General features: G+C 41.2%; 1 protein-coding gene across 2 annotated transcripts in view; it reads right to left on the reverse strand.

Moving 5' to 3' along the window:
• Positions 1-1,754: 1,754 nt before the first annotated feature.
• Positions 1,755-25,131, reverse strand: part of KANK1 (KN motif and ankyrin repeat domains 1) — a 177,625-nt gene continuing 154,248 nt past the window's right edge. For both annotated transcript variants that reach the window (XM_075067266.1, XM_032801802.2), the window contains exons 4-12: positions 19,825-20,043; positions 18,806-18,914; positions 16,740-16,967; positions 14,006-14,093; positions 10,590-10,809; positions 7,662-7,804; positions 6,962-7,162; positions 3,685-3,783; positions 1,755-2,760 (exon numbers count right to left, since the gene is read on the reverse strand). In XM_075067266.1, the coding sequence (XP_074923367.1) occupies positions 2,698-2,760; positions 3,685-3,783; positions 6,962-7,162; positions 7,662-7,804; positions 10,590-10,809; positions 14,006-14,093; positions 16,740-16,967; positions 18,806-18,914; positions 19,825-20,043 (1,370 nt within the window). In that variant the 3' untranslated portion in view covers positions 1,755-2,697. The remainder of the gene's footprint in view (positions 2,761-3,684; positions 3,784-6,961; positions 7,163-7,661; positions 7,805-10,589; positions 10,810-14,005; positions 14,094-16,739; positions 16,968-18,805; positions 18,915-19,824; positions 20,044-25,131) is intronic.

Here is a 25,131-nt window from a genome sequence, read left to right on the forward strand (position 1 = left end):
ACGTAAGTAAATGACCTAAATTTCAAATAAACCTGTAGCGAGAGCAAGAACATACATCTACACAGCTGCTTGAGCCTTGGGAAGCTAGCTCCTCTCCACCTCCTCCTCAGTTGGATAGGCACTAGCTGATTTTCGGTGGCTTCTTTTTGTTGTTCAATGTGTGTGAGTGGAGGGGAAAGGGGGACCCACAAGGGTGTGACGTACTAAGAACAATCTAACCTCTGGAGGGTGGGGCCTGTTTGGGACTTCTAAGAAGAAGTTCCAACATACCTTCCCCAGGCATGGGCCCTCCCCTTAAAGTGAGAAGGAGCATAGTGCAGGCACCATAACAGCAGGAGTAAATCATTTTTGACATATGACTCACACTGTTTTATGCAATGAGACTAGCTGAAAGGAAAGTGGAGAGAGGGGTGTTAAAAAGAGGACCCTCTTTCAAAACTCAGTGAAAGCTGGGGGATAAAGTAAAGAACTGGAGCAGAGAAGAGGACAGGTACTTTGAAGGGGAAATTCAAGTATATTCCTTCTCACTGTCTTAGCATATGTCTTGTCTCCAGAGTTAACTCTGGCTCTTATTTGGGTATTGCCTCAAACCCAGCTTCTGTCAACACACAAAACTATCTCACCTGAGTTTGGTGGTGCTTTCAACCCAGACAAGCTAGGCCAGCTGGAGGTCTAATCTAAACCCTGACTGCTGTGTTCACAGGCCTCATAACCTGCCCACTTTGAAGTGAGGATGCAGGCTAAACCATCTGAGTGCTGATAGTTCAGTGCCTCCCCACAATTCTCTCCACGTGCCCAAAGGGACAGACAAGTTTTCCCACAATTCACGGGGAGAGAATCAGATTGTCTCAACTCACTACAGCACTAAGAACCATGGGATATGCTCCCGCAAGTGCTAATGACACACTGGTGAGTGCAGCACCAGTGACGACACAGGAAGTGGGGCAGGGCTTTGCAGTGTGGCTGCTCAGATACAGGATGCTGACCGCCTGGGTGAAGCCACCTCCGTAGGGTTAATCAGCTAGAGGACTTGCTGTTGAAGAATTTCAAACTCTTTCTTCACACTCTAAGGAATGACTCATTCTAGCCATTATCCTGCCCTAGCAACGCCATTAAAAAAGCTTCTAAGATTCCTTTATTAGTGATATTAGGCCGCATAGCCTTGATGTTAGCCAGCACACCTGGATTCTACTCCTGCTTTGCCACTGACTTGCGGAAAGTCACTTCATTTCTCCCTGTGCCCCAATTTCCCTGTCCATTAGAAAGGGATAAGGACATCTGTCCCTCTCTGTGATATGCCTTGTGACCCTCAGATAAAAGGTGCTGGCAGCATCAGTGGTAAGGATTATTAATAATGACATTCAGTTGAAAGATTAGATGTATAAAATGTGAAAACTGACCAACATCAATAACATTTTAAAATTTGTGAAACTAGATTTTCAACTGTACGTTTCATGACAACAGCAATCTGAGACAAAATGATCCCATGTTACAGCCTCATCTTATGGAGATGGCCAGACATGGACTTGTTTGCCTGCTGAATCTCTTAAAACCTGTAGCTACCAAATATAACCTGATCAGGGCTATAGGAGACGAATGAGTGATGTCAGCTGACAATGTTAACAGTAACCTCAAAGTGCTGAGCTATCCACTCATCACAGCTTTGACTCGATCAATCCAGCATGCTTCACTATTGCAGTTGTAATTCACAGCATTTTGGATGATGGTAGATCACCACTAAAGCAGCAGAGGAGTATAACAGCATAATGAAATTTTATTTGAAAATATGGCAAGAGTCTAAGGCACTTCAAACATTTAAATACATATGACTAAAGTGAATGTGACAAGGTAATAGCATTCCATAAATATGTACTGAGAACTCCTTAATTCCGTTAGAGAGGAACATATCGCTGATACCTCTAATTTTATTCTCTGATAAACATTATGTATGGATCCTATGGACACTGACACACAGTTAATAAAAATATGGTAACAATACATGTAATTCTTCATATAGTTTTTAATTACTAGAGAATATAAAATGTTGAAAATACTGTGCGATTTAATTTTATAGATACAATTATTTTTAATATAAAAGTTATACAATACATCCGACTGGTGGCAACTCATTTATTTAGCTAAATTCAGACCTATTTCTAAACCATCAACCCACCAGCCCAAGCTCCAAAAAGCTGACTACATAAGCAATTGCAATTTTTATAATTAAAAAGAACTCAAAATCATATTGGAATGACATTTATGAAAATAATAATTGCCAATAGCTCCATGTACAGTAAATATAAATATTTTAAAGAACAATTAAAAAGTGCCCTGGAGGCTATGACACTTGTCCAAGGGGGGAAAAAAACACTCATACCTGTGAAGATAGCTTAAAATTCCTAAACTGTACATAATGCAACAGAACAGACTCTACCGCAAAGAGAAACAGGATTTATGCTGTATCCTGCAATGATGGATAGATGACAAAAGGATGGTTCAGGCTATGTTACCAGGAGACTACTATCTAACTGTATGCTTTCTTCAAGTTTATAGTCTTCTACCTTTAGCACTATTTTCTGCTTTCAATTTGCTGATGAGTTCAGGCACAAGACAATTACATTCAGTATCTGTCTGTGTAATACAGTAACAATTAGCAGCTTAGAGATGGCATTAAGATTTACAGATATTTGTGCATTACTAATCAAACGTGGCTCTGCGGGTAGGACCAGGAGATGTCTTTCTGCTGAGCCTAGGTGTGCTCTAGAAAGGGGAAAGGGAAGAACAGTTAGTTAACTGAATTCAGCTAATTAAAGAGATTAAACAGACTGCACATGAGCCACTGTCCCTTCAGTTTATGAAGGCAGCAATTATAATTTAACCTATACAGAAAAAGTAATGTGTTTTGTTTCAGTCCAGGAGCAGCTGTGCTGGCTATATATAGCCTAGTGTCTGAAGCAGCAGGTATTATCGGCAGTAAAACATTTAGGAACTGTTTATCATGAAGACAAGTGCAGATTGTGAGAGTTGGTAGATATTTGCCAGTTTGCATAGGGTTGCAACAAAACTAGAGCTGACCTTTCTTTGATGAGTTGCTCTGTAACAGGCATCGCAATTATGCAAAATAAACTTTGTACATTGGCCAGTCTACGTGCATGTCTGATTTAACACAGACGATGACTTGTCCTCACCTAGAGAGAAAGGGGAGGAAGTATCCTCTTGCCAGGGTCCAGGCTGTCCTGCTCTGTATTGCACTATTTGCTTAAAAGTTGTCTTGTGGATAAACACAGATTGTCCTATCCTGTGCTGCCCACCCAATACCTTTCAGAAGCTAAGTATTTACCAAACAGGAGATACCCATAAGCTATATGCATTTGTCCATGCAGTGATAGGCAGCATATTCACAGACAGATCACCTACGTAGCACTGTTGAAGTTCTTTGTATGCAGTGTTGTTATAGCCATGTTGGTCCCAGGATATTAGAGAGAAAAGGTGGGTGAGGTAATATAAGTTGGTCCCCTAAAAGATATTACCTCACCAGCCTCTTCTCTCTAAAAAGTTCTTTGGTTAAAGCATGGCCTCTCCAGATACTAACCACATGACATTTTTTTCAATATTTAGTCTCAAGAGCAGAGCGATACCAGGTGAACTCAGTGTTCAGCAATCAGGGACATTTAACATACTAACCGGCGACTGGGGTTTGGAAAAGTTTACATGAGCATAAAGAAGAACTGCTATGTCCTTGTGTCCAGCTTCCAGGGCTATCGAAAGTGCTGTGCTGCCATCCTTAAAGAATAAAAAAGAAAAAAAATTAATGCTTGGGTGCATTATCAAGACCCTTAAAAGCTCCTTCAGTCTACAGAGAACAGAAGTTACTGAAATGAGGCCCTATTGCTCAGCCAGCCAGCCTAATTTAGGGTCCTGTTTAATTTCCTTTATTATAATTAAGTGACAACAAGCCTTGTGCTTCTGTTTTATGAGGCAATCCAAGTGCCAGAGGCCTCATAATTTCTCTCAACAAGGGGACTGGATTATAGCTGAGAAAGAATGAGTGTGCCATTACCACAATAACGTTACAAGTAATTCTGTGTAATACCAGTGATTTCAGGAGATTGGTCTGAATTTGCTTGAGAGAAATGGCATTGTTGGTGGGGAGGGGAAGGGAAGTGAAGGGAGGGATAAAAGTTAATCAGATACAATGAGAATTAGCAGTGTTATAACTCCAATTAAGAGTAAGAGCAGCTGCATTCCTAATTCCAAGTGCACCTGGTTGAGAGTCTATCCATGAATGCTGTCCTTTACAGATATTATTTTCTTGCGTCACAAGATATTTTATTTATTTCAAAATCAGAGATTGTACCTCATTTGTGTGTGTTTACCTGCTTTAACCTTGTAAATAAATCTCTTATTTCTTTTTCCTAGTTAATAAACTGTTAATTAATTTACAATAGGATTGACTGCAAGTGTTGTCTTTAGTGAAAGATGTAGGGTGCACTTGACCTGGGTAAGTTGTTGGTCCTTTGGAACTGGCACTAAGCTGAATATTGTTGTGATTTTTGATATAAGGGACCAGCTATTACACAGGCAGGCTTGTCGCAAGACAGATTGGCATTCCCAAGACTGACTATTAAGGCTGTTATAGTGCTGGAGGTGTTCACACTTGTTACTTGGTTGGTGAAATCTAAGCAAAGAGCTCACAACCCATTTGAGGTTCGTGCCCTGGTTCTTGACAGTCTGCCCTGAGGGTGGCATCCACAGTCATGAGCCATTCCAGACAGAGTGACAGTTGACTCCTTATCTCTGACCCCCTCCTGCACAGCACACAAGTTAATCAAGAGAGAGGCTCTTCCTGCCCCGAGTCTCCCTCCTGTGCAGCTAGCGTTTGCTTCCCCTCCTGAGGCCGAACTCCTATGACAGATGCAAGCATCACTCAGCCATAGCACGTGCTGACCAGTGATTTTTAGCTCACAAGGCATGAGGGGATTTGCCAATAACAGCCCTGATATCACCAGAGCTCACTAGTGTGCTGCCAACCTCTTCTTCCCTTGCCCACACAAGTTTCCACTACAACACCAGCGTTATGACTCGCATCACAGTTAAATGTTCGGAGGAGCAGCCTGGTTAACTATTGCTGGGGCATTTGGTATTAGAGCAGTCAAGACCAATCTAAAGGAAGCTGCAGCCTTGATCTTTGCATGAGCCACCTTTAAGTGAAATGCTTCCTTATCAGGTGGTGATGAGTGATTAACATGTTTAATTCTACTGAATGGGCAGGAAGTGGGGTGGTCAACCACTAGGATATTGGTGCTGAGCAAGGAACACTGGTACATTTGTGGTGTACACAGATTTGTCCTGGAAAAGCAGGAAGCATTCAGCAAAGTTCCTGAATCATTAGCAAGATGGCACAAATCAATAGCACAGAGCTCATTTCCATAATGGCAGCTGGAAACCAAATTCTTGATCATTAAAGGGGACCAGTAGAAATATAATCCTTCCTTAAAAACGCCAGAGTACCCTTCATTGCAAGCAAGGTGCTTGCCCATATCAAAGAACTGGAGGTAATTTAATATCAACAGATCTACAGCTGAATGGCTTGATTAAGTGTCAGCACCCTAGTACCTAAGCCAGGGCTGGTGCCATAGCATCGCCTATATTTTAGGCACCACCAAGGTGAGCAACAGAATGTTGACAGGCTGCTCAAAATTAGCCCGTTTCCAGTGGCCCTAGACTGCTTTAAGAAGGGATCTGTTACACCAAGGTAACCTCACTCACACGTCTATGGGTACATCTATATAGGGATATAAGCCTCACGGAATGGCTGTAACTGGCCCGGGCCAGCTGACTCAGGTTCAGGCTGTGGAACTAAAAATTGCTGTGTAGATGTTTGGACTTGGGCTCGAGCCTGAGATCCGGGACCCTCCACCCCTCACCCTCAGACAGAGCCTGAACACAGCAATTTTTCAGCTTCAGAGCCCAACCCCCATGAGCCAGAGTGAGCAGACTCGGGCCAGCCATGGGTTTTTTATCTCAGTGTAGACATGGCCTATGAGGCCACTCACTTTGAGGGCAGTAAAACCACTGAGCTTCCCGACTAAGGAGGATGCACTAGAAGTGTTATAACTGTTGTACAGGGAGGTTAAACCCCCAAATTAAAAAAAAGCCACATTTTGTGTAAGGGCTGAAAGTGAATAATTGGGTGACTGTAATAGCTAGAATCCAAACATACCCTGGAACAATACCGTCACCAAGAACACAACCATAATACTCAGTCAAGACATTCTCAAGTTTTAAAGGATCTATTGATCAAACCTTCTGTCTACTCACACAGAGTGCAGTGATCTTTTCTAACCAAGAAATATACAAGCGTATCATTCGCAGTTGAGCACACACATTGCCTCAACAATGAACAAATGTGTAATATTGTTCAATGGTTGGAGATGGCAAACTGACAGTCACAAACTCACGGCATCACTGCTTTGGGCAAGAGAAGAACTAACGAAGAACAGTCAGTATTTGATTATTTGTCATGATCATACAGAAGCACTGAAGGAGGACTATTAAGTCATAGGAGAAAGTAATATATGGAAAATTAGGTTTTGTTTGTTTTTTTTAAAAGGATTTCTCACAAGTCTTTAAATCATTCAGTAAAAAAAATGAGGTTTGAGTACTAAGGCCAATTCCCGCCCTCAAACCTGCAAGCGCGTGAAGTTAAGCATCTAGGTTTAGGCACCTTAATAAGAATGACCTGATTTTTGGAAGTGCTCAGAAAATCATGTATTTAAAAGAAAAATAATCACAGCATGCACTATGACTAATAAGAAGATTCTGGCATTTCTACTTTAGGTTGTCAGCCATAAATTTCATGTAAGTAGATCTTTGAATCTCTCCATTCAGTCAAAAATAAATCGACATTCCAAAAGTTATCTCGTGGAAAGGTAGAGCAGTGTCTGGAAAGGCAACTCACATTGTCCTGCAGGGTGCCATTACATCCGGGTTGAGCCAGCAAGAGCTTCACTATCTCTACATGTCCATGTTCACTAGCACACATCAGAGCAGTAGAGCCCTCATCATCCTGGATATTGACATCTGCACCACAGGCCAGCAGAGCTTTAACCATGTCTATCCGTCCATGACTTACTGCCAGCATCAGAGCAGTTTGGCCGGCCTGCGAGGAAAATCACAAAATTTGGTTGGCAAAAATTACCAACCAACAAAGCACATGCACATACTCACTCGCATCTGCAACTGCTGAAAGAAATCAAAACTATCACAAGAGAAGATTCGCTTTAGGAGAAAAGCTGGGGGTAACAATATCTCACAAAGTATAATGAACTACGAGTCTACAGTTTACAAACTTCTCCCGAAATTCAATTTTGTTTTTCCACACAGTGCCTCCTCAAAATCGAAAGAGGGACAGTTGAGGCACTTGAAAAAGAAAAATCTTATTTAAAGCTTAAATATTTTTCCATGGCTCCATTTTGTAAACAGGAACCAAAACCATACACAGAGATGTCAAGAGGCAGTGACTGGCTGCGTACAGTCAGTGCAAACTCTGAAGTAATGGAAAGTCACACATCTGCTCTGCAGTTGCAATAAAGACAACTTTATATTCAAATTACAAAGCAAAACAGCTTTGAATGGTATCTGAGTGTGACCGTACTGACCTGACTGGCTTTAGCATTCACGTCCCCACAGCCGAAGAGTTCTTCCACTATTTGCATGTCTTTCGTAGCTTCCACAGCTGCAAGAGCAGCTAGCATGATGGGAGTATAGCCAGCCTTGTTCTGATGATTTACGTTACAAACATCTGCAGAGGAATGAGACAGTTTCTTTGGAAACCAGGAATTGTACTAATGAACTGAATAAATTCGTATTAGAACAGCCTATTGAATCTGCAGCAGTCGCTCACATAATGAAAGCGATTCAAAGGAAAGCTGAGGAAAAGAGGGTGTTCTTGAACCAAAGAAAGAAAATAATTCTTCATTACATGTATGACATACGTGCCACAGAAAGGACACAAAGAAATTTATTTGCACTGTTGAGGCACAGTTAAATTTAAAAAAAAATGACTGGAAATTTTACAAGAATATTACATACAATACCAGCCTCGGGTTGGAATTTGGGACAGGCCATCTGGGTTAGCCTGTTAATTACATTTATGGAATCCTCATTCCAAAAATGAAATAGTGATTTTGGCCAATGAAATTCAAGACCAAAAGGTTCCCCCACAGCACATTTTCCTTTAACTGCTTACATTGGTGCTAACCATTTTAACGTTTTGCGCAAGCTACTCCAATCTGTTTTGGAGCTTTAGAAAAGGCTTTCCAGTTAAAAGGTTTCAAGCTCTAACAACTACTTGTCTGGGAAGAAATACAGTAAGTCCTCTGAGGAGGTGTCGGGAACTAATAGAGCTGTTCTTTTTGTTCCAACCTAATACACCAATCTGTCTTCTATTCCTAAAATTCTTGAGTTCAGTGGGGCTAGTATCATTTACCATCCAGTACCTTTTGAATGTGTTCATATTTTAATTATCATTTGGAGGGCAAGAGGGGATTTATATAAGGTTTCTGTAAGAGGCTTCAAGTTTCAGCTCCACTGCAGATTTACCTCTGGAAAAAAAATTCAGAGCAACATCTTCATGTTTCTCTCTGTTTTTCAGACAAAAATGGCATTTGCAAAAGCGACGAGGGAAGAAAAAGCAGAATGGGAAGGTGTGAGAAAACATATGCAAACACCTCTCAGAGTGGCGGAAGTCAATTATACTGACTATAACCAACTACAGAGATCCATGCTTGCTTTCCAGTGCCAATATGCTGGCCCCTCAGTTACCAGTGGGGAATTCAGCTGAAAGGATCAAAGGTTTTCAAAGGGCAGAAAAGAATCTGACCCCTTTTAAGTGCTGCTCGCTGTGGGTGACAGATGCTACACCTTGTGGTAGTGCCAGCTGAAGCCATTCTTACTTGACTGGTCTGCCTAAGCATTAAAATGCCTCATAGGAAATGAGTTCTCAACTACCCTCCCTTTCTTTATAGGTAGATGGGAGGGAAGGGTCCTGAACCTTTTTTCTATTGTAACACTGAGTGACAGATTGCAAAAGGTTGAGAGACACTGTGCGCTATTACAACTCACTCCATCCTTGCCAGCTGGGGCTTTTGCACCTATGCACATACCTGATTTGGGAAGTTCACTGTTTCATGCGGCTAGTGACCATTCACATACAGTAATTAAAGGAAGGGCTGTCCACACAGATACTTATGAAGGAATTCCACTATGTTTAAACCTTTTAACAGGATGCCTGGTGCAACAATCCTTTTCACACGGCACTAGCCCATAATAGTTGGCATTTCCAATTCCAGTCACTTCATTTAATTACTAATGCAACTACACTGGCTACTGTGGCCTGAAGAACAATGACTTCCCACACAGCAGCAGCAAGCTCATGCTACCTTGATATATTCAGGGAGGTAAGAGAGAAAATTCTTTCCAACACAGTCTAGAGCTTACATTAGGACTCAGTCCTGTCACATTTCACTGTGCCCTAGACATTGCCCACAGTCTCCTGCAGTGACTCATTGCTTCCACCCAGCCTGCGTTCAAGCCAGCCTATAGCATTTGAAGTGCTTGTTTTCCTGTCAACGGACGAGGAAGTCTTTGGTGCTGGATGTACTGCATTGTTACATTACATTAAGATCCGTTCATTCTCTAGCTGGTGTTTCTATTTTTGTTGTTGAACAATCATTAGCACAACACCTTTCATTTGGGAACCTCAAACCACTTTACTACCATTAATCAAGCCTCTCTACACCCTTTTGAGGTACAGCAGTTAAGTATTATAGCTATTTTGCAGGGACAAATTCTGTTCTGTACCTCAAATGGGGCACAGCCCATGTGAGGTGGGGTGGGGTCTGGCTTACCCTTACGCTATCCACCTTCTGCCGGGGGCCAGCTCTAATTTACAGCAGCCTTACTTGGGCTGTCCACTGCCTGAACTGCAGCCCACAGCAGTCACTATGGCAACTCTCCCTCCTACCACTCCTTCCTTCCTTCCCTTCCCCCCTTACGCTGGGCTGCAAAGGGGGCAGCATAGGGCTACATGTGGCAGAGTTTCCCTAGCACACTGCTCCTGTGCTAGGGAAACTCTCCCCTGGCTGCTGCTGCACCTTTACAGTCTCCATTTGCCATCAGGGCAGTGAACAGGTGCTGAGGTAGTGGCCAGGCTCAACTGCTAAGTCAGTGGCTAGATTAGCCATTCAGCAAGTCACTGGCAAAGTCTAGAATCTAACCTATGAATCTAGATGCCAGTTGCCTAGTCTAACAACTAGACAACACTGTCTTCTCTTCTGCAAGATAAACAAAAAACATCACCTCTAAAGCAAGTCTGGAATCCCTACTTCCCAGTGCTGTTTTAGTGTGAAATTGCACTGTGCTGTTCTAGAATTAAAATTCTGGAGGAATTCTGCTGGAGAAAGCCCAAACCCAGAATTCTGGAGCTGACCGGAGGGATGTTACCTGTGAGGATCACACACAAAACAAACCAAAACAAACCAAAACCACCCACCATCCCAAAATCCCCTCAAAAACAGCCAACCTACTTGCATCCAAAAGCAGCTTTACAATCTCAAAGTTAGAGTGTGACACGCTATAATGCAGAGCTGTGTTGCCATTCCCATCTGCCATGTTGATTATGTGTCGGAGGACAGGGGGAGAAAGCTCTTCAAAAGCAGCTATGTAGTCTCCAACCATTGCAGGAACAGCTGACTTTTGACTTGATACACGAAACCACTCATGCTGGATGGTATTTAAACAAAATCTCTGCCAAAAACAAGACAAAAAGCTTTTCAGATGGATCCACTATTTATAGTGTTTTCTGGCCCATGAGCTGGCAGTTCAGGAAACCAAGACTTCTTTAGTCAGATGTGGGCAGAAAGTATTCAACTCAAACCTAAGAAATAACAATTAAATCTTCTCCTCCTACAAATCTCCGTGTGAAACTCAGAGGTTGTTAATTTCTACCCATCTCACCTAATTTCCAGGAAGCCTGCCTGTCTCTCTGGTGGTACTAAGTTCAACAAATGACTGGCACCAGAACTCATAGGTATCAAGTGTTGACTGATAGGAGCAGGGCTTGGGATGGTAACTCTCTCCTTACACAGTTAATAACTAAGTGTATCTATTAGTCTTGTTTTAGGGAAATGTCCCAGACTAACAGCAATGGACATTGAAGTTTTTCAAGTACACAGCTACAGTGCAAGCTTCCTTATGTTGCCTCACCAAGGTGTCTTCATTCTAACCTGGAAGGACTCAGATATTTCTCCCTTCCCTCCCCCTCCATCCTCTAGTTCTGGTCTCCCCTCACCACTGCTCCCTTCAATACAAAGCCTCACAGGCAGGGAAACTTAACTCTCATCAAGAAATCCAGGGGCAATCAATGGTGTATTCACTCAGTGCGTTTCTTTAGGCCCTTATGCTGCATCAGTATTTGCTGGTGCTGTCCCTGGCACTTGTGTTAGCAGATCTTGAGACAGAATCAGGGCCAGAGATTGTAAGTGTCTCAAAGGAAGGATAGTGTTTTCCTTTATGACTTGTTTTATTACCTAAGCCATGGCATTATGATTGATAACATACAACTTTTAGGATGTAATCTGTTAGTATAGTCCCTTTTGTTTATATAACACCTAGCATATTGTGGGCACTACCAAAGAGAAACACTCAAACAATAATTATTAATACAGAATGCCCTTTAGTGTTACAAACAAATATTTTCTTCTTTTAGAAAGCAGTATACACCAACATTTCACCAATACGCTGTTTTGTAAACAGCAAATATCAAACTGTGAATAAGGACAATGCTTTTCTACATGTGGATGCCTACATTCAGGCACGTCGTATTTAGGCATCTAAATAAAAGTGTCCTGCAGCTCCCACTAATGTGATTGAGAGCTAAGAATGCTCAAAACCTTGGTAAAAGATCAGACCACTTATTTAGGTGACTAAAGTTGGATGCTCAAGTTTGAACATTTTGCACAAAGTTCATTTCTAGCTTGCAGATAAAGAGAACCAGAGCGGATTAGACTGGAGTTTTCAACTACAGAGAACCACTTGTGCTTGCAAACAGTTTGAGCATGAAACATAATGCACAAGTTCAGATCAGCCTTGCTGGGCAAAAACAATCATCTGATTATCTCATTATGGACATTTTTAACACCCACTAGGCTTGAAAGTTTGTTCTTTTCACGAAAAACTACCAGAGCAGGCAGGACTAACAGAAATTAAAACTATATGTCACCCATACATTAACCAACAATGTCAGGCCCAAATCAGAACTAGAAAGACATTAGGTTAGAGACCTTTGGCCTGATTATCAGAGGTGCTGAGCACCTGGAAATCAGGAGCTGCAGTGCTTCCCATCACTGGCAGTCAGGCATTTGATAATTGTATCTCACACCTCCTCCAGTTATAAAGCTGCAGTTGTAAGTACAGAACATAATTTCACATTATATTTACAGCAATCCCCATTCATTCATCTTCAAAAAACCCACACAAAATGCACAAGTGGAGGTAAATTCCATATTTAACAAGTGATATTATTTCTTTAAGATAATATTAGCACAGCAACCTCATTCTGCTTGTTTGCACTATATTAAGACTATTTTCACAACTGAGAAAGAAACAGTATGTACGTCTGTGTTTAGAGAGAGGCAGAGCACATTCCACATCAGAACATACTCTGTACTTTTGTAATCAAAAGGCATGCTAACTCTCGAAGCTGTATATTTTCCCACAGGAGTGTGGTTACCAAATCCACATCCAAACTTGCCAGCACATTAGCACAACACTTTCTAAAATATAAGTGGAATGGACTGATGCAATGAAACTGCCCTTTAATAAGTAATACTATTTTTTATGTGCTTGTCTTTTGGATGAATACATTCCTGGCATGCAGTAGGATGCATGGGTTGGTTGACAAAAGTCTTCTGATGTGGAACCAGAAATGACATTCTGAGACTGTCTAAAGACAGTCTTGATTCAGCCCAACTATTTAATTTACAGTCCTGAAAACAGGAAGTTACCCTGACTTGTGCTAAAAGAGACTGAATAAGTGAGAAACATTCAGAGCAGTGACTTTACACTTGTCAAGGTATTTTTCCCACTTTGAACTTTAGTGTCCAAAAAGTGGAGACCTGCATGTACCCTTCTAAGCTTAATTCCTAGCTTGGATCTGATAGCGCTGACACCAACCAGAAATTCCAGTGTCTGGTTACACTCACCTGTGCCCCCCAAAAACCTCCCTGGGGGACCCAGGCCCAAACCCCTTGGGTCTTCAACAGGAGAAATAAACCATTCCCCTCATCCCCTCCCAGACTTTCCCTCTCTGGGTTACCCTGAAACGCTACACGGATCCAAACTCCTTGGATTTAAACAGAGAGGAATTAACCTTCCCCCACCTCCTTCCCCACCAGTCCCCTGGTGAGTTTTAGACCCAATCCCCCTGGGTCTTAACAAGGAAAAAATCAATCAGTTCTTAAAAAGAAAGCTTTTAATTAAAGAAAAAAGTAAAAATTATCTCTGTAAAACCACGATGGAAATGTTTACAGGGTCTTCAGCTTATATAGACTAGAGGGCTCCTCCCCCTTAGCCTAGATACAAGATCAGCAAACAGAGGTAAAAGTTCTTCCAGCAAAATACACATTCACAAGTTAAGAAAACAACCACGAGACTAATCCGCTTTTTAGTAGTACTTACTATTTTGAACATGAGAGACTGTTTCAGAAAGATTGGAGAAAGACCTGGTTGCACATCTGGCCCCTCTTAGCCCCAAGAGCGAACAACGAACAAAACAAACAGCACAAACAAAGACTTCCCTCCACCAAGATTTGTAAGTATCTTTTCCCCCCTTTGGTCCTCTGGTCAGGTGTCAGCCAGGTTCACTGAGCTTCTTAACCATTTACAGGTAAAAGAGACATTAACCCTTAACTATCTGTTTATGACAACACTGGACTGGGCTTACCATATCTTTGCTGGCTAAGGCCTTGGGATCATCTAGGTTGTTTTTAAGTAGATTACATGCAGACAACATCTTTTCACTTAATTCATACCTGTGGAGCAAAACCAAAATAAAAAGGCATTTGTAAATTAGTTCCTCTTGATTTAAATGTTTTATCTCGTAACTTTTCAAAAACTTACAAAGGAGCAAATGGTTCTAGCCCTGCCACAACTGCTGAACTGTGGAATCCATCCTGGCAGCAGTTTTCAGCGCGAAAAGAAGAACAGGCTACACCATTGAACTTCAACCACAGAACAAAAAGTAGGTTTCCCAGATGCCCCAGCAGAATAATTAGTACTAATAAAGTTGAGCAATATTTAACTCCTGAGTTTTAGATGCACTTACCCTTTACATGAAATGCCAATTACATTCTGTACTCTCAGAGGTAACCATTACCAGCATTAAAAGGAATTCGAACTAATGGGTGAGAAGCAATGTAAGCTCTGGCTCCTTGCCTTTTCTCATTACACCCTATATGCCAGGAGCACTTGCTAATCCCTGTTCAACATGTGATTTCACTCTGCTCCTTCAAATCCCTGTTACTTTTCCATCACTGACCTCTTCCCCATCCCTCATGATTGACATGGTTCCCAAACTGCAATATATTTATTTTAAAATCAGAAGAAGAACTAAAAGATATGAATGTAGCAACTGGGGTTGAATTGCCCAGGTTGCTGATCACGTGCTGGTCTGTGGGAAATGGCCTGTTTTTGCATGGTCTGAGAGACCAGCAACAATTTCAAGCAATAGTCTTTTATGAAGCACTAGGGATAGAAGACACGTCCACGGGAAGTTGGAGGTTTTAGCTTTCCAGTGACATAAAGCAGTTTTTCCTAGCTTTGACACTTCACGTGAAATCAGATGTTAAAAATCACGTGTTGGTTATGCTCCTGCACACCTACTGCATCTGTGCTTGTAGGACAGCACCTGGGGCTCTGACCTAGACAGTCCAATCTGGTTAAAAATAAAAGGCTTATCTCATACACTTCACCACTGTAACCTTCTTCCCTCTCCATTCACCTTTTATCATCCCTTGCTACATATTAAATCAAAATTTAAATGCAAGTTCCTTGCAGAATAGACCTGTCATTTTTATTTTGTCTCAAATGTCAGACCCACCTATGGCACTGTATATATAAAACAGAGAAGACTTTAAAAGTCACCACCTAAACACGTTTATTAATAACCCTTAACTATTTAGTAGTGGGGCATACTTGTTATTTAGCAGAAGATAAATACAAATAGGTTTTGCTATTAAGTTTTATCCCCACTGAAATACCACAGCTGAATAACTATTATCTAAAGGGCTTGTCTACATGGAACAGCAACGCAGCCTATGGGATTATGTGATTTCTGAAGTGCATAAATGTGTTTGTTACTAATGGGTTCATGTAGACTCTGCTGGTGAGCACTAAAAGTTCCCTATTGTGCTTCAATGTAGTGTTGTTTGAAACGGCACTATATTACAGTGCACTAGGGTACTTCTAGTGCACACCAGCAGGGTCTGCACAGACCAATTAATGCACAACGCACTAGAATGCTTTAGGAATCACAGCCCCATAGGACACGTTTACACGGAGCAGCACAGTGGCCATTATGATGCCACATTTATTTTTCCAAGTAAGTGCACTCTTAGCATTTTACATTTTAGCAAACCTTATGTGTTAAATGGTATTTTATCTTGGTTCAGATTTAAGACCCCTCTCTCTATTCTTACAGTACTTGTTACGTAGCAGGCACCAACCCACAACACAGTATTAGCTGCCACCTATGTAAAGTGTAAGTATTGCCTGTCCAATGCTATCTTCCCTAGCTCATCACCAGGCAACCTTATTAAAAAGAAGCTTAGTAGTGGTATGCTGTATAATGCATGATGGAAACTTTAAATTTACATGGTCTGGGACTTGATCCACCTGACACACCACACCCCGCCAATGCATCATCATGGCAGCTGAAATCAGCTGAGGCATTTCTGATGACAGGCCCAAGTTCAAGACTAGTATGGATGAGTGCTAAGTGTTCAGTTTGTTGACCTGCAGGGCCTGGTGCAAGATTCATCTGTTTGCTCTGGCTTTTTTCTGATGAGGTGCTTACGAAAGTGTTATCCTTTTTTGTTTTTAAAAATGAGTGCCATGGGTTATCAGGGGATGTCCTGTACCAGCTATAAATAACCTGGACCTAGTTATAAACGGACTATTTTAAATTGGACATGGGGCAAGCATGTATATTACAAAAACACAGTCAATTAAAAACAATAAAAGTGGCAAGAAACCATAGTCCTCTGATATGTTCTTACTATTCACAGAGAATCCTTTTACTGTAACAATCACTCTCTTCTGGGATTACCATCCCTAGCTACATTTTTAATAAACATATGCAGATAAATCTGGGAGAAGTTTAGTATTTACATATTGGGATCCCGCTGAGTATAGTATTCAAAGAGTTGAATGGAGAACAGTGAAGAATACACTATCAGGAAGAGGCGTACTCAAAACAAGCCTAAAATAACAGTTTTTAAACGATAGTCTCCATTGACCTAGTGACACAGGAAGTGGGTAGCATGCCAGTAAAAGTCTAGTTTTGTGCTTTCCAGAACACAGTAATTAGCAATGATGAGGATATACTACTGAAAATAAAAAGGCCTGCTCTATGCAGCTCGAGCACCATATTATATATTAAACAGGGAAATATACCACACCTCTCTCTGATTTCAACCTTTTCAGGCTCACTCTCTTGAGCCTGCACCTCTTCATTCACCCCAGCACACCCAACATCTTCAGCATTAAGCTCATGATGTCCTCCTTCCATCTTATGCCGGCTGCACCTCTCCTCCTGGTGGGAATACTCATTGCCTTCACACTCATCATCTGACTCTGAGGAGGAACTCTCTTCTGAACTAGACTCGTCACTCGATGTGGTTTCATACCTAGATGGCAATTGAGAGTTGCAGAAATATTCCATGAAAGATATCATTCAGTGACATTCGATATTTAACCAAAGCCAGATTAAACTAATACTTTGCATATGTATATTACTATCCATTGCTATCCAAAGAACCTCAAAGCCTTTTACAAGTATTAAGCAAACATCAAGACCACTCTGAGGTAAAGATCATCCCCATTTTACATAGACGGGAGAAATGCAGAGATGCAAAGAAATTAAGAGGCTTGACAAAAGGTTGCACAGTAAGTCCCCAATGCAGGAAAGCAATTAAGCACATGCTTAACTTTAATTATGTGCTTATGTCCCATGACACATTCTTAGTGTTTTCTTGAAAAGATATGCTCTCGTGCACTGGGGCCTTAGCTTCAGACCTGAAATAGCAATTCAATAGGACACCAGTCAGTGAGACAATTTCTGAAGATAATTCTCATCATACACAGAAAAATTGAAAAGAAAAATGTTAGCAAGACATCCAATATTAGATTACTGGGTAATTCTTCATTAACTCAAGAGAATGAGGCAGCTGATTAGATTTGATCATTAAATTCTTTGATAGTCAAAAATGAGGATAAAAATCTTCTAAAGAATTTTAGAATAATTATTTGAGTTAATGCCTAAATAAATCTCTGCTAATCCACATTCTCTGACACTTTGACCATTACATTCACATTGTCCCATGACTGAGACTGTGTAATGCAACTAGCAGGGGGGGAAAAGAGAGAAACATCCCTTTTATCTGTAGAAACCTTCTTACAACCCTAAATAATACCTGAGCCGCTCAAGGAAAAGACGAACTCCTACTTAGAGGGGAATTTATTGCCTTGGGCTTCCATCCTTTTCCCTGCCAAGCTAATGTTATCTATGATCAGAAGCAACCTCCTCCCACACACACCCTTTTTTGTGTGATATGATGATGGGAAAACTTTTGTCTTTTTAGATTAAAAATAATGGGGGGTTAGAGCATTTTGAAACTGATTCTAATGAATTACCTCATTTCTACTGAGTTTTTAAAGAACATGTGATCCTCAGTGATTGTTTACATGTACATCCTCACATCTGCAGAAATAGGTGAAATCTCAGCCCCACTGCAGGCAATGATAAAACTGTAACTACAACGGGGTCAGGATTTTGCCCTATGTACAATAGTAAGTAATTGTTTAATGTGTAGGTAAGATGTTCAGGCTTTACTTTTCAATTACCTTTTAGAGTCTTTGGTTTTTTCTTTAACAACAAAGCATTTAAAAAAGAAAATGATGTGGCTATTTGAAAGTTCCTTCTTTAGCTGATACTTTGATGTAACATTCTGAAATTGATATTTTAAAACTGAAAGATTTTTAAGCTAAAATTTGTTTTTCACTACTTATATTTACTTTAGTCAATTTCACTTCTTGATCTCATACAGATAGCACAATACTACAATACCTTGATTGTCCACTCTTTATTAAAACTCTATGTGTTGAAAAACAATTCTAGTGAAATTAGAAGCGTTCCCATGGGTCTTTGTTTGTTTGGTAGTAAGTTTTGTAAAAGCTTATATACACACAAAAAAACTGAGACTTGGGACCATGTGTGACATGGTAGCTTCCATAAAAACAAAAACAAAACAAGGGACAGCAATGAAAGGTCTCAGTAAAATCATCCAGGACAAAAATTTCATTTCGCTCCCCCTCTAATTCATGCCCTTCAAGATTGCTCGCTCAAAATTCTGAGAGAATTGCTGCACCACTATGTACACTTCTCTTGTTTTGTCCTGGGAAAAGGAAGAAAAGTGTTTTGATGAATTGAATAGTCAGATATTTTTAAAGACAGGATCCCTCTTACCCTCCGTTTATACCGACAAATTGCAGATTCTTCTTTGCACCATTCAAATCCTTTTCCCCATCCCTTTTCTTCATGATGGACTTCAGTGTACTTTCATTATTTGCACATACTGTTGGAGAGAGTGTCAAATGCATGCATCAGTACAAGTTTTGCACCACCTTTGGGTGTAACTGCTTGTTTTAGATCATCTTAAAACAAACAGCTCTTTATTTAATCTGTAGATTTAAGGTGGATTTGTCTTATTTCTTCTATATACAGAGTCACTGGCACATTAAAGTTACAAACAAACTATTGTTGTTTGTGTGCAGGAAACACAAACAAAAAGCTACCCAGAAAATCAAATCCAGAAGCAGAAAACTGAGAGATACCGTTATCTAAGGGGGTGTTTTAGTTTGCTTGATGGCAACCTGGAGACAGATACACTTTTACTGCTTTGTTGCTGGTGTCAATTTTCTGACCATTGAAACTGGTTCATTTAGTCTGTCAAGAAAATCCTAATTCTTGGTGTCAAATGACAAGTACTTGAGTGTCAACACTGAAGTTGCCAATTTGTTGGAACAGAAGGCTAGATATATAACATCTATTCACAGGAAACATGTCTGACAAATACTCATTTAACTGGGGAGTGGGCAAGGTTTATTTAGATTGGTGAATTTAACTTTAAATATTCATTGATGTAAGTCAACTTAAACACACTACAATTACAAAATATCTATGTACCAGGCATTAAAGGGTAGCAAATGTTAAGCCACATTTATCTCTTATTAGATTCTATCTGATAAATCATTAACAAACTGTACTGAACCATTTTACATTACACTGTAACCTACCATTTAAAAATTAAATATCGACGGGACATGATAGCACTCACTATGTCCCTCCCTTTCTCTTCTGTTTCTTCTGGAAGTATTCCTCCTACCTCTATAATTATACATGAGGAGCCATGTGATTTACTCCAACTGTGTTTGAATATTAAAGACAATCACCATTAACAGAGCTACTTCTCTGCAGATAGTTACCATAGAGGCCAGAGGCAAGCTGGTCATCTGTTAGATTAATCGGAGGTATTGCATTGTCTTGAGAAGACAAGGATTTCTTTCCCCATCCTCTTTCTACTGTGGCAATCATCTTCTCCTCTTGGATGGTCCCAGCCTCCGGTTCAAATGTCAACGTCCGGGAGCTAGAAGTCAAGCATGCACTAGCAAGCTGACCATGTGGGAAGTACTCCAGATTAGCATCTGTCAGCAAAGAGGGTGGACATTATTACTACTAAGAAGTCAAACCAAAATTACTGCTTAGTACCAGTAGGAAAGTATCATGCTACACCACTGAATAAATTGTACACTATATTGCTCAGTTATAAAAATCCATTAAAAAAAGAGTATGGTGATTTTCACAAGTTTAAAAATTGATCAGTTCTATGGATTTTTTTCCTCTTTCAAAGTACACAATAAAAAGACAACTACTGAGATCCAGGCAGGAAAGGGCCATCATCCAGGCAAGCATTTCAGGGGGTATGCATGCTCATGCCTCTTTTTCCTTCCACAAACCCTGGATTTACTCCATTCCTGGATTCTATTCCTTACTTCCAGGATTTCTCTCTCAGCCTGAGCTTCTGTCAAGTTGCAATCCCTGTCCCCCAGATCTGTGGCAATAACTACCACAGCTGCTGCTTTGCCAGGGCTCTCAGCATCATGCTTTGAAGTCTGCTCCTACGTGATTAGGGTCATATCTGAAAGTAATTTTTACAGGGAATAACCTCGTCCACGAAAGCAATTCAGAAGTTAAATTTCCATATTTCTCAGGCTTCCAGTAATCCTAATAGTTCTGTACCTTGTCTAGTTATCCAGGTACTACAGCCTTTTTCCACTTGCCAAATTCATTTGCAGCATTTTCTGGACAGTGCAATTATAACCACCACTTTAGACTCTGGTGAGTTGGGTTCAAGTCAAATTACCACAAACGTCCAGAAGTTTAATTGGCCTAGAGAAAAAGTGTATCTGTCATGACTCCATTTCTCCTCTCAGGTTAACAGGGTAGCCCCTATGTTATTTTTCTCTTTTACAAGCTGGAACCTCTCATGTACCACTCTGCAGTCTAAACATGGAATCCACCGTAGTGTGATGGGGCTGGAAAGGCTGGACCACCAAAATATGCTCCATTTGCAGTGGTGCTGTTTTTTCCCCCATATATCTCCACTTAAGTAAACTGTTCAGCAATGCAAAGGAGAGGAAGTGTTTTTATCTATTCTAACGCTGCCATCTCTTCACCAGGAAAGCAGTGGATCTATTCCTTCCCCATTATAAAGAATTTTTGCCTTCAGCAATTAAACAGGATTTCTGAAATGCACTAGTCCAAGGACTAAAGTGTACAAGTAAGAGTGAAAAATATCTGTCCTTCCATACACCCAAAGTTCATTTCCCCATGAACCCTGCATCTATATGACAGAGCTGTACTGTTTATGATACTACATTTAACTGTTGCGTAGTGTCAATCAACTTTCTATTAGTCAGCTTTAAAATATACCTGACTACATCTTCCTTCCTTGTGTTGTCTTTCCTCCTTGGCTTCACTCCACTTTTTCCTTTTCCTATAATAGGATATGATGTTTGTACAGCCTCTAGTGTAATGGGCTCCTAGGCTGCATGATACTAATAATAATAGTGAAATATCACTTCGTAGCCGTTTCTTCTCTTGTTTTCTGCTCACTGTCCTACCTCAGAGTCTCCTAGCTCCTCTGAAGTCTCTGCTACTCTAACCTCTCAATTAGTCTCCGTTTTTGAGTCATGGAAATATCTGCAGGTTAAAGAATATGGTATAGCTGCAGTTTATACACAGTTCATACTTGGAAGAATGTTTTGCTACCATAAGGACTAGAAAGTTATATTTTATTTTCAATAAATGCAGCAGAGAATCCTGTGGCACCTTATAGACTAACAGACATTTTGGAGCGTGAGCTTTCGTGGGTGAATACCCACTTCGTCAGATGCAGGTAGTGGAAATTTCCAGGGGTAGGTATATATATGCTAGCAAGCAAGCTCTTGGGTGGCAGGCCAATCCTTGCCCACAGACAACCTGAAACGTATTCTCACCCGAACTGCTTATATTCTGCAAAAGTTAATGGTACTCCTCTGGGTAGCTTCCAACTAAGTCTGGGTGAGTGGATTTTTCAATCTCACATTAATAAAAATGAATAATAACCATGCACATGCAAGGTGCCAGTCTGGTTGAAATAGCAATACAAGCTGAATGAAATGCTGGGAGAGGATTCAAACAAACAAACAAACAAACAAACAAACAAACAAACAAACAAACAAACAAACAAACAATCTGATGGCCCCAGGTGCAGGGAATTAACCCTTCAGAAATGTTCTTCACATACCAACTGAAATGGTCATCCTTACAAACTAAATCAAACCTTCTAAATAAAGTCCTTTTATATCCCAAATTTTCATTGTACCTCAACAATTAATGTAACACAGGGCATTTCCTGGTGTTCAGTGATTGGCTGAGTTAACATCACTTCTCATCGGCTGGTCCTGATGACCTTACAAATGGCCAGCAGAAAAACAACCAATTGTTTTGCTACTAAACTCCCTTTCCCTCAGAACTAACACAAACTTTATCCAACCCCTTGGCTGAAAAAACAATCACATCTCCACACACCCCTCCCTACCCCTTCGGAGTAGTGAAAGTTCCAGTGCATGTGTAACAAATAGGATTTTAAATGACTCAGGTGTTTGCATTAATTCCTGAAGAGGTTGTTTTAGGAATACTTTTTATTTGGGCAGGTGCTCCATGAACTGATAATGCACCACATGAGTGGTTAGTGACTGGTTTGTGAAGTGAGTGGTTTATGAGCTTAATAGAAAGTTAGAGAAGTATGTGCGCAGCAGGGTGGCTTACAACATATAATCTCAGCACACACTGGATCATAGACTGTCAACTTTTCAGAAAGAATGTGTGAGATATATAATATACAGCCCCCAATTCTCCTTCTTCTGATCCTCTCTTCTCCCAACCCGTCTCTCTCCTCACTGCACTGATAGACAGGGGCTACTGAAGGGACCATGAGAGATGCGTAGTTTTGAACAGTTTCATCTGGATATGCTGCAGCATTTCATTTCAGTGTAGTATCAAGTTGCTGAAAAAAAGATTGGAAACCTTTGTCTTCTTTACAATAAAATATTGTTACATTTCCTACTCTGCTGCATGCCGTGCTGACCAGCAGGGCCAGGCCTGACCACGCCAAATAGGGGAGATTGTCATGAAGCAGGAGAGGAACCATGGCCATGATCCCATACTGAACTCAGATGCTGCAGCAGGATTTGGGATCCATAGCACAGTAAGAAAATGTGTGTGATTTTGGTCCCACTATGTGTGGGATTCAAAATGGCTGGTGGGGCTGTTGCAGGAAGTTTGCTGGTCCTAGTTTGAGATGGCTGGAAGCTGGGTGTGGGTGCCCTGGCTATAGGACCGGCGCCAGGGTTTCTCGTGCCCTAGGCGCACGGTCATTTGGCCACCCCCTGCACTGATCCCACGGCTCCGGTGGAGCTGCCGCTGTGGAGGGTCCGTTGGTCCGTGGCTCTGGTGGAGCTGCCGGAGGCATGCCTGTGGGAGGTCCATCGGAGCCGCGGGAGCAGCCAACCGTCCACAGGCATGACTGCAGCAGCTCCACCGGAGCCGCAGACCAACGGACCCTCCGCAGGCATGCCTGCAGCAGGTCAACCGGAGCCACCTGCCTCCCCCCCCGGCAAAATGCCCCCGCCCCAATAATCCTGGCGCCCTAGGCGATTGCCTAGGCTGCCTAAATGGTAGCACCGGCCCTGCCTGGCTACTCCTCCCCCACACAGTGCTCAACTCCAGAGGCTGGGAAGATCTGCTTCAAGGAGACTATGGAGCCAGATCCACAGCTTTTTGGCGTATCTCTTCTCCTGCCCTGGAACGTAGTGCTGTGTGGGTAGGGATGGGGATAGAGCAGCAGGAAAAGGAAGGAGGGAGAAAGGGGAAGAAAAAGTTGGTCTTTGCCTCCACTTCCAGAATTTCTCTCCTCTTCACCCCACAAACAAAACTAAACCATCACTGATACAACGAAACCCAAAAGGCTTCCCCTACATTTCTCACAGGTGAGAAATACTGCTACTTGAAGAAGCTAGAAGAATCCTAGTCAATCCCCAGCACTTTAAAAGGAGGAATATGAAAGCATTTGAGAGTGAGTAGGTGAAAATAAATGTTCAGCAGTCACCCAGAAAATGCAGGCAAGTTGACAGGCCTATGCCCAGTAGAAGCGGTGTTAGAAAAGCTGCTGTTTGAGACAAGTTTAAGTTTTAATTTTTTTGCCCTTCTGTGGCTCAGTGCAGCAGCAACCCCATTCTTGCCATTGATTGTTCTATCTTAAGTTATTTAAGGAAACAGGGGTTAAAACATGCTCTATTGCACCAGTAATCTGTCACTTGCTGCATTGGTGGTGGGATCACCTCTTAGTGACTTGCATTATACTGTCGAGGGGACAACAAATAAAAATGGATGTTAAGCGTGTGATTTTTCTCAGCCGTTGACATTCAAATGTGTTTGGTATATTGATATTTTTGTTTGTTTATTATTGTGGCACTGATGTCACATTCAACATGACGTTCCAAAGGGTTGATATTGCTAGTTAATCACATCAAATGGCCGCCACTCACACTCCAGGAATTTTTAAATCCACTTTGGAATCGAGGGTGGGATTTTCATAAGTGCCTAAATGATTTAGCAGAACAAGTTCCTTTGATATTTAATGGGACTTGGGAGTTTTTGAAAATCTCACTTCTAGTCTGTTGCAAGTACGGGTTTCAGAACAGTTAAGTCACACTGACCAAGACTATTAGGCCTGATTCTACTCTCACACCACTCCTATAAATCAGGAGTAGCTTCAATGAAGACAGTGGAATTAAACCAGCATAACTGATTAGAAGCAAGTTTTTTTCTGGAGTTTTGTGGAATTCCATCTAAAAAAGGACAAGCTAATTGGTCTATTCATTGACTGCAATGTGGATTTTGTCTTTTAACCTATCTACGCAGATGCTTTATGGCCCTCACCATCACACTATCTGAGCAAAAGTATCTATTTGAACACTGTTTCACAGTGTGAACTATTAACATTAAAAACAGAGTTCAAGGGTTTTCTTGAGTGTCGTATTATATGAAGGAAATATTTCCCTTATACTAGACACATGATCTGTAACATACAAACACAACTACAACTCTCACTGAGCTCACTACATCTGAGTGCGCTCAACATTTTGCAAGATGTGGTCCAAAGCCTCCTTAGGAAGATATTCTACTTT

The sequence above is a fragment of the Chelonoidis abingdonii genome, chromosome 6 (assembly GCF_003597395.2).
Source record: "Chelonoidis abingdonii isolate Lonesome George chromosome 6, CheloAbing_2.0, whole genome shotgun sequence".
Lineage (NCBI taxonomy): Eukaryota > Metazoa > Chordata > Testudines > Testudinidae > Chelonoidis > Chelonoidis abingdonii.